The sequence below is a fragment of the Trachymyrmex septentrionalis genome, unplaced genomic scaffold, assembly GCF_001594115.1.
Source record: "Trachymyrmex septentrionalis isolate Tsep2-gDNA-1 unplaced genomic scaffold, Tsep1.0 scaffold42, whole genome shotgun sequence".
In the NCBI taxonomy this organism is placed as follows: Eukaryota; Metazoa; Arthropoda; class Insecta; order Hymenoptera; family Formicidae; genus Trachymyrmex; species Trachymyrmex septentrionalis.
The window spans coordinates 839,148-849,827 of NW_017305590.1; the positions used below are offsets into that span (position 1 = coordinate 839,148).

The 10,680-nt window shown below is 32.3% G+C and overlaps 1 protein-coding gene across 2 annotated transcripts in view; it reads right to left on the reverse strand.

Annotated features, from left to right (window-relative positions):
- Window positions 1-2,238: 2,238 nt before the first annotated feature.
- The window catches only part of LOC108751234, a 36,615-nt gene continuing 28,173 nt past the window's right edge, over window positions 2,239-10,680 (reverse strand). Inside the window, exons 2-9 of one of the 2 annotated variants that reach the window (XM_018491313.1) lie at window positions 10,060-10,296; window positions 9,289-9,401; window positions 7,003-7,112; window positions 6,795-6,873; window positions 5,860-5,996; window positions 5,220-5,366; window positions 3,190-3,406; window positions 2,239-2,650 (exon numbers count right to left, since the gene is read on the reverse strand). In XM_018491313.1, coding sequence (XP_018346815.1) covers window positions 2,452-2,650; window positions 3,190-3,406; window positions 5,220-5,366; window positions 5,860-5,996; window positions 6,795-6,873; window positions 7,003-7,112; window positions 9,289-9,401; window positions 10,060-10,296 — 1,239 coding nt within the window. In that variant the 3' untranslated portion in view covers window positions 2,239-2,451. Of the gene's footprint in view, window positions 2,651-3,183; window positions 3,407-5,219; window positions 5,367-5,859; window positions 5,997-6,794; window positions 6,874-7,002; window positions 7,113-9,288; window positions 9,402-10,059; window positions 10,297-10,680 lie in introns of both variants that reach the window. The other variant, XM_018491312.1, reaches the window with a different exon arrangement.

The following is a 10,680-nucleotide window of genomic DNA, read 5'->3' on the forward strand; positions in this document are numbered from 1 at the left end:
ACTCCGGTGACATTATATTTGCATACATTCACAAAGTCATAAAGTTTTAATCAAACTTTTAAGAGTAGCTAAATAATTATACATGCGATAAAAAATTATTGTTTTACAAATTACATATCCAATTTTTAAGGCATGCCCTCCTTGCAGGCTGTGCATTACAAACATTTTTATTGTAAAGAATTTCACTAAAGTTTTCTATGCGTTCAGAATAATTTTTAATCGATTTCACCACAAATTTTCTATCGGCAATAGTTTTTAAAGATGAAAATCTGAAATAGACATATTTTGATTTAAATATTTATGCATGTTATCGAGTTTAATTGTCTAATTAAAAAATTTCTAGTTTTACTAAAAATACTTAAAAAGTAAATTTTGCTAAAAAAAAAAACAAAAAGATCAATTATAGTAATTTTGATTAACAGTTATTTGATAAACTCTTCGAGCAGGTACATCGATCATTGTAAATATTGTAATACTGAAAATTTTCCAGTATTCATGTAGCTAGTAATATCAGTTTTCTCCCCAATCCCCGTGTAATTATTCATGTAACTAAATACCGTATAAATACTGACAGTTACCATCAGTAAATATATGAGTTTTCGTGTTTTATATGGAGTAATTTAAGCGAGAGTTATATTTGTGTATGCGTAGGGACACATGCAAAGCTGCTGCAGACCACTCATTTGTATTTTATTCTAAAAATGTATTTTTAATAATAAATCGTTTGTAAAAATAGCATTTAATAATTTTAATATTATACTTCCAATGTAATTATACTAGCATCGTTGCGTTTCTTTAAAAGAAACTTCACTAACCTATTTTTCAATTTTCGCACAAAGACTTCGAGCTGTTCTTAGATGTCCAACTTTAACTACCATAATTTACTGACTGGATGTGCTAAGAATACTTATTTTGCAAAAAAAAAACGTGATGACTCTTACAAAGTCCGCTCATTTAAAATAAGAAGGTAAGTTAGAAGGTCATAACAGGATAGTTGGATATGAAAGTAGAAAAAGATGTTTCTGGCAGAACATAAAAATGAAATGCGATTCGTAATCGGAATTATCGTTATTAGCTCTAATAACACAAATCACAATGCTCTCATTCGACGCATATTATTGAAGCAACGTTTATTATTGTCACATTACCGCAGTATTCGTATAATTTTATGCAAAGATCATAAACTATGATTGTCGACTACATGGAAAAAAATACATAAACTCAAACGTGACTAGCTAGTACATCGCGGATAGTAATAAAAAAAATTGCTCTGAATATTTCGTAAACATTAAATGAACATAACATTATGCATGAATATAAATGAAAGTTGCAGAAAATTCGTAATTACTATCGCAAATTATCTATCCAAACAGAACAACATGTCACGATAACGTCAAAATGACATTAAAATATAAATCGGAAATGATTAAAAAATAACTTTTAATAATCATTTCAAATAATTATTTCGACATCATTTTGATATCATAATGACTTGTTATTCTGTTTGGATATAATAAGTAGAAGAAGCAACAATATTCTATTTTAAAAAATTATAATTTATAAACGTTTCGCATAATTCAAATTACTGAAGATATTTGCCAATAGAAATAAAAGACACATATGTTTTTTAGATTAATGAATTTATGTACAAAAAGCATTTATCTAATATATCTTATTTAAGATCAATACGCAGTTTTGTAAATTCTAGTGCCTATGCTTATGACTATTATATTATGATACATATGCAATCTAAAGCACGAGAATCATTCCACGAATGATAAAGCTAAATATAAAAATACCAATGTGTGAATACGTATCGTTTTACGAATATGTTTCGTGCTTATCCGCAAAAAATTTTATTTCATCAATATACTTAATCCGCATTTTCTGTATCTAAGGTGTTCATTGTCGTTGATATTAACAAGTGCAAAAGTATAAAAAAAGATCTATGTGAGAAAAACGGTGAAATACGTGTAATACTTGGCATCATACAAATTTTATTATCCTTGGCGCTGCAAAATTTTCAAATTGTCAAAAAAGAAAAATTAAGAATCATTATGTAATATTAAATTTGGCCTATTAACACTTTCTATTATTATTAATTCATTATATTTTAATGTGAAAGTAACAGTTTTTTTTATTTCATATACGACAAATGTAGTAAGTTGACTTTCAGCCGTAAAGCGACAAAAGTCAATTCGTCAAATAATTTTTTATAATAAAAAAAAATAACGCATTGTTCAATATTTTAACTTTATATTTCTTATATAATATTTTAAATTCTTCTAAGGTTGCATCGGTTGCAATTTTACGGTTGAACCGAATGCCTGTCATTCGTGCGGTTGAAATAATGCCATAGCGACGCATATACATAAAATTTGCGTTTAATTAGAGTAACGTTAATGAAGACAATGGAGGTCTAGTTTTTGATAAATGAAGCTAACGGGAACATCACTTCCCGGAGTAGTGTGAACCGATGTTGGATGGCGGTCCTCTGTGATGATGATGATGCTTCTGTCCAGGACCGGAATATCTACTTCCTGGTCGAGAGTGCACTATCGCATAATGATCGCTATTCGTCGATATCGACCTCGTGGAGTTCATGGTGGATCCCCCGGAGGCGTACCCTTGCTTTCCGTTTAACGAGTACCTAAACATAAGAAAGATCGTTCAGGCACGCCATCGCATGCGTCGTGATGTGTAACATGAGACATTAATTGCCGTGACTCTGCGCACTTAAATATGACTTTACTTATTGTCAGAAAGGTTATCATCAATTTCGCTAGAGAAACTTGAAATTCTTCGATCACACACTTAAATTAATTTTTTATGATCAATAAAAGAGTAAAGTCATTTAAGTGGCTCAAATCAATTATTGAGACGCTAATGAAATCACCGTTAGATTATATCCGAATTGACACACACACACACACACACACACACACACACACACACACACACATGCGTACTATATATATATATATATAAATTGACATTTCATCTGACAGCGATTTCATTAGCTTATCAATAAATAATCGATTCGAGCCACTTAAGTGATTATCATGCCGCATGGTGGATGGCGCATGGTTATACAGTGCGTAATCATATATTATTGACGCAATTAATAAAGATACTTTGTCGGCGAGTCACGCGATTCGCTTTAGAGAGGTAATTAAGTCAAACCTCGACCCGTATTGAGAACCGTGCCAGCTGCGGTATGGATCGTAATCCTCAATGATTGACGGCTCCTTCTCGATAATGTCGGTCCGGGTGCAGCTACAGGTCATCGCCGAACACAGGAATATGTTGATAATGAGCATGATGAGGAATAATATTCCGAGTGCCACCGCCAGCCACAGAAGCCACAGCGGGTGCACGCTGCCATCATCGTGCAATGTTTGTACAACTGCGCATGGAAAGAGACTACTATGTAATTTTCGTATCGCGATAGGCATTCATGTATTTGTAAGTTTGTACGTGCGTTGTAATGGAAATATCATCAGTTACAATATTAGTATAGAAACTCCATTCGTGTTTAAATGATTCAATGAAAAATAAATAAAAATTCTATATATTGAACAAAGGAAAAAATCTTTTTACAAGTTGGTAAAAAAAAGACTTTTTTAGCAACCCATATATTTTATTTTAAAAAATTAGCAATTACATCATTTGATAGAGCAACGTTTCAGCTTTAAGAATCTATTTTTAATTGCAATACGATGATTTTTAACGGAGTTACGAATAATAAAGTTAAAATATTCCTTTTTACTTAATCTCCGCAAGTAATTCAGGAACAAAAAATCTTATATATATTGTTTAAAAATAATTTTGTAGGGAAAGCTTCAAGTTTAAATGGTCAAAAATTTGCTCAAATATTTTTGGACATGCTATAGATCTACAAAGTGAAAAGAAAAATTTTTATTTTTTTTTTCAGCTTGTAATTTTCTATATATAAAAATTATAAAACTCACATAAATTCAAATACAGTAAAGTATTCAAAAGTAAAGATTATAAGCTTTAAAATCCTTTTTCTAAATTTAAATTTTAATCATTTTTAACGAAGATATTGATAGGGAAAGGTCTTTTTATCAACTTGTAAAGAGACTTTTTCCTTAATCCAATATAAAAAGCACGCATAAATATATGTATAATATAAAACAATTTTTCAATGATAAATTTTATTTTGATAATGTTTTCAACTCTAATCTATTTTAATAATTTTAGAACATTATTAATAACAACTCTTATTTCTTTCATTAAAAAATGCATTTATTTATACGGGATTTAGTAAGATAAGAAAATATTTAATTAACTTTTATTAAATAATATATAATATTTTATCGACATGAGTTAACGACATCATTGATAACCGGATATAAAAATTATAGCATAAGACTGTAGGATGAACTAACGAAAAAAGCACAAAGTGTGTTAAGCGAAATAAGATCACTTATGCCAGCTTGAGTATACATTATAATTTGATGACAGCTTCCGAGCAAGTTGCGTGTCGAAGTGATTCAAATGCAGGTCAGGATAACGAAGAGAGATGTCAAGTAACCATTTTATGACGCGCAGGAAGAAGACATAAATGGGATACATATGCAAGAGAAGCAATAAGGGGACAAAGAAAGAAGAAGATCGTGCACGCATTCCTGACGTGGCTACATACTTTTCATGTCACGACGGCTTATCAAAACCAACTGCAGAGGAAAGCGGATGCTACAAGAATTTCAGCAGTAGTTATTCTAACTATTTTCATCGATCTCTTTATCAAATCACTATCTCTGCTTATAGAACTTAGACTGACTTCCGTTCGGAAAAACGCAATTTCACTAAAAAAAGTAATTAAAAATGCACTTTCACTTTGTACTTTCCAAATAATTACGAGTTATTAAGTATTTCTTCATCGACTGCAACATGCTGTAGGATGTATTTTTGTAATTTATCGCGTACTATATGTATTTTATACATTTTTTATTAGCAAAGAAATTTCTTTAAAAAAGATTGTAGAAAATTAAATCTAATACAAGTCGAAAAGAAAAAGTCAGAATTTTATTAATTGGAAAGAATTTTATTAATTAGAAATTGACTCTTCATTTTTCTTTATGAAGGTAGCAAATGATAAATGAGCATATGTTAAGATAATAATGTTTAATAATAACAGTATAACAGTAACAATAACAGTTAATTCACCGATAGCGTACTTCTTATTGGCTTACCTCGTTTTTCGCCTGGTTGGAGGACAAAAACGCTCGTTCCAGCAAGTAGCACTCCTTCTTCACTACTAACACTTTGTCCGTTAGTGGAGGAGCCACCCTTTATCAGCTCTTCTTTGTCTCCTTCGCACATAGGGGTACCGCAACTTCCTAGACACGTACATTTTAATTGCGTTACATTGCAACAAAAACAGTTTCGATCAAGTTCTTGTATATTCGATAAGTAATTATACATCAAGAAAATGGTCCGTGACGTGATCGAGTTTTTATATATTCGATAATAATTATACATGGGAAACTTGTTATGTTAGTTCAAAAGTGTTAATAATTTATGAAAAATAAGAAAAATGAGAACAACAGACATAAAAAGACTATATATATTATACTTTTAAAACACTCTGCGTGCAATTTTATGTTCAGTATGACACTGAAACTAAATCAGTATGTGATGCTAAATATTATATTTTAAAAGGGTCATAACTTTTACGATTTGAGACATAAAAAGTAATTCCTCATAAAATGAACGAGAATCGCTATCTGCTGTGTAATATCACAACAACGAATCGTAAAAGTTGAATGCCATTTTATAACCCACATTCGTAAGTAGATGCTAATGGGAAATCGTTCACCGGATGAGTTTTACCTCTGCACACAGCGATGTCGCATTGGAAATGCACCTCTGAACTATCGGCAAACCGGAACATGGAAAACAATGTGGCATCCGCTATACCGGTACTTCGGTCATATATGAATTTCGTCATTCGCACTTTCACGGGACAGCTTTGTAATCAAAACAAGTTACAATTAGTGAATAATTTCCATTGTCAAAGCTACGCTATAAAGCATACTATAATAGCAAATTGTGCGTCTTCCTTTTAATTTGAGTTATTACACCTGGCTAATGTATAATACATCTGGCTAATGAAAATAGAATTAAGATTAATCTTCTCTCTTAATTGAACGCTTTGTTATCTTCGAAGTTCTAAATCCGTTTCGAATAAAACTTATAAAGTGACTTGAGTTCTCGTTAGGCAGAAGATCTTAGCAATTTAATGAAAATAATTTAAACTTTTATTTGTCATATCAACTCGAAAATAAATTATAGATAGTAAATTGATAAAAATTAAAAATTATGATATACTTTTATCAAAAATTTGTATCATATAAGTATATAAATACTTTTTTATATTTCAACTATAATATTCAAACACCTAATATTTATTCATAGCGTATGTAAATGCTTACAAAATTGATAAATATAAAATTTGTTAATCTAAATTTTATTCATTCAAATTATATAATTTATCTCCAATTTACAGTCTTTTTAATAAAAGCATGACCTAATAGAACTCTGTTTAAAAATCTTACTCTTTATATCTCAACTTCTTAAATAGTGTCTTTAAAGATACAAAAATAAATGCTCGATAATTGATATGTTCATCTTTTGCATTGCGTCTTTTGCATTGCAAGAGAAGAGCTCTTTTATCTGCTCGTTCAAAAGTTGATGTAGTAACAATTTTCAAACAGAAGTTTTCCCAGTCACGCTTTTATTAGACAGATCATATATCAAAGGCTTACCCTTTGTCGTCTATAAGCTGCACGCTGGAATTGAGCTTGTTGAACGCGAAGCAGTTCTTGACTCGAATCCCGTACGTTCCTGCAAATTGAATGTTCAACGAAACAGTGTTTCAGACAGCAAGCTCTCACGAAGAAACCGCGACTAACGGATTTATCCGTATTATCTGGACGCAAAAGCAAATGACGGAATTGGATATAAGATACGAACCGTCTGGGCGTGAAATCTCAGCACGCAGAGTATAGTTGTGACCGTATATAGCTTCCTGTACTCTCACGCCTTCGTCCAAAAGGCGCAGGGAAACCAGCGAAGTTTCATTTCTACGCAAAAAGCGTTGTTTGTAAGCACAAGTTCCTTTTTTTTTACGTCTCGTAGCGTATTTTATTATTAGAAACGTGACGTAAGCTAAATCGAAGTTGCGATTAAAGCGAGTAGATAAAAGTACAAAAAAGTTATGTCAATAAGTTGATACATCTGGCAATATGCATGTGATAAGAAAATCAACGTGCAGAGTCATGTGTATCGACTTTCAAAGTGCCTTGACTCGAGAAAATTTATTCAGAAGGTATATTCTGACAAAGAAGCTACTTGTCATTTGTGGGATATCTCATTTGACAACGGACGCATACTAATTGTCAGCCGCATTTTTTCGCTACAGAATAAGAAAAACTTGCGGTAAACCGTAACGTCGCGAGCATTTTAATTACTGATTCATCGCTCTATTTGTCTAATTTCTTGGATACCCAATTCAATTTTATTATCTCCGAGGCAGCCTCTTCTCCGACCAGCGTATAATTAAATGACAACATTTTAATGGGTAAAATCATCTTTTAACTCTTTTAACTCTAAAGAAACGGTGTCTATCAAATATTTGTTGAATACTTATTAGCTACATTTAGTATTTACATTTTGAGACATTTCGCAATATTACTACCTTCGTGCTACATATCAAATTTCATTTAATTTTATTCAGCCTTTTAATTATTATTCATTATATTGATATTGCAAGATATTACAAGATGTTTCCAAAAATATGCGTAGGGGATAGAAAGGTTTTAGACAGCTAAAAATTATGTAAAATTCGAATGTCGTTTGTAGACTAAAATGAATAAACACACATAAATTTTTTTTAGGACGTTTTGAATGGTTTCTTAATGAATAAAATCAGCTACGAAAGTCCACAAAATATTAAGAATTGAGAGGAATATTGATATTTAAAGGCAACTGCGCAATTTGCGCACTGTTCCGTTTTTGCCATGATAACTCAATAACGGTTGCAGATATCGACTACAAATTTTTTCTAAAGTAAAAATAACAAAATTTTTCGTAAACTGAACCTCCTTTTGCGTATAAAAGTTTATTTTTAGGCCTATTTTAATAATAAATATCTTGAATTTTTCGACATTTATAATTTTTAACCATCATTTTTATCATTTTTACGTTCTTTTTCAGATTTTAGATTCAGTTAATAGACGAGAATTCCACTAATAAAATGGCACCAAAAAAATTGAAAAATTCCAATTCGTTTACCCGAAATCGTGTCAAAAAACGGAGCAGTGCGCAAATCGCGTAGTTGTCTTTAAATATTAATATTGCTCTCAATTCTTCATATTTTGTGAACTCTTGCGGCTTATTTTATTCGTAAGAAAACATTCAAAACATGCTAAAAAGAAAATTTATGTATTTATTTATTTGTCCACAAATGATATTCGAATTTTACATAATTTTCAGCCGTCCAAACCTTTCCATCCCTCTTAAAACTTGTGGTATTCGATATTGTGCAAAGTACAATCTAAATACAATCTAAATTGATCACTCTTAAGTTGAAGTATCTGTACGTACAATCAATATACCGCGAAGACGGAAATATATAGCTGAGTGGTAGCAAACATCAACGATTGACTTTGAGAGAAAACACGGAACTGCTAATGACCGATTAAAAGCCTCACAAATACATAGTATTTCCCGTTTAGATAGCGCTACTCACGCGTGTCAAGCAGTCACTGATGTGAGATATTTCTATTTCTCGTACGTTCAAAAAATTCAGCGTACACGGTTATTTTACGATTAGTTTACGGAGAGAGTTCATAAATAAAATAAACCCGCAGTATCAGCTTGTCCTGAAAACTTAATGAAGTTTACTCTTAGTGAATGCAAAAAATATATGTATTCGTAAAAAAAAAAGCTTTATCAAGAAAGTCTTATTTGTAGAAAATAAACATTAATTAGCAACTTTATACGATGAATACCTTCTGGAGCTTGGCGTATTCCTGATCTTAGAAGCTGAATTTCTAGATCATACGAATACTTTTGCGAGTTCAAATAATACAATTTTTTATTTTCGCTTATTTTTAAGATAATATTTTAAGTACAACAGCTTTGAAAAATACTTAATTTACTTTTTATGTTGTGTTAATAAATTCCTCTATCAAATATTATTTATATCTTATTATATATTAGTATTTACATTATTTTTATAATTAATCTTCAACTTACTTGGCATTTTTGAAACCCGCCTTTCCGCACGTAATGACATAAAATTTGTCATCCGCTAATTCCAGCGTTTTGTGTATCCTAACAGCGATAGGAACGGAACGTTCTTCTGTGTGCTGCAATATATATTGCCATATTTAAATATAAAATAAGACATGATATAATTCAGCAAACCGCTTATTCGTCAAAAATTATTCATTATTAAAATATTTATTTTGACTTCTGCGATTAGTAAATTTATGAGAACATTTTGTAAACTCAATTATACATGAAAATTGTACGTGTGGAAAGGTTTTAAGTCTTCGGCCGCAGAGCGTTATACTTGCAGAACAAATACCTAGGCGGAAAGAGAAGGATTCAAATGCAAATCATAATCTCCATATATGATGAATTCTCACGTTATTCTCGAGGCGTCTTCAGTGGCCGAGTATGTAAATCAGCATACCCGCAACCTTCTCAAAACAATTAATTTTCTGGAAACTCCTCATGTAAATAGACGCGAGTACTAATTTCTCCGTATCTCTCTCCGTGAAACGTGTAAAACGTAAGTACACCTTGTGCGCCGGAATATGCTTTTTTTCTTTTACGCGAGTAGCAAGCTGCTCGCGTAAAGAGTTGATTTCTCGAAATTAATACTTAAGTCTCGTAGTACACGTACTATTGTATACAATTGTCAATCAGATTAACAATTTGCGAATCATAGAAATAAACAACAGCTAGTTCCATAATTCCGTCGCCCTTGGCGTACGATTTCCATAATCATAGCGGACTCACGTTATTCACCAGAACTCCGCAGTACTCGGGACTGTCCTGCGACGCAAAAAGATTAATGCCCAGAGTGGCGTGCGTGGTGCCGTTGCCCGATACCATGCACTGCGGGGTCCGATGGTCTCGTGCATGGACTGCGCCTACGAAACTCTGATTGAGATTGACACGAATCGTCATATAGCCGCCCTTGCACGTCGCCGTCACCGTCGGCTGAAACTCCGTGTCCAACAATTGTCCGACGATCTGCAATCAGAACGAGAACGGGATTTAGACCCGATTTAGACATTCGGACGAGCGGAGCCAATTATCGCATTCTAGAACAACTGGGCTCCTCGACACAACTGTCGAATCTCCTCCTGTGTATTCCGCGCCTGAGGAACATCATCGCCAAGATCGCTCTCCTACATTCGTAAATATTTGAATCAGGGTCAGTACTGCGCCAACAGCATCGACTAACTAACTCCGGCTGGCGATTGCCGGTACCATTCCGAATGCCGGGAATAATTATAATATCGATTGAGAAAAACGATCTCGGGTTGACAGCTAACCAGGTCTTAATGTGTCAACTTGAATGTAAAAATGTATATATATATATATATATAATACCAACAATCTTGGGTATATATA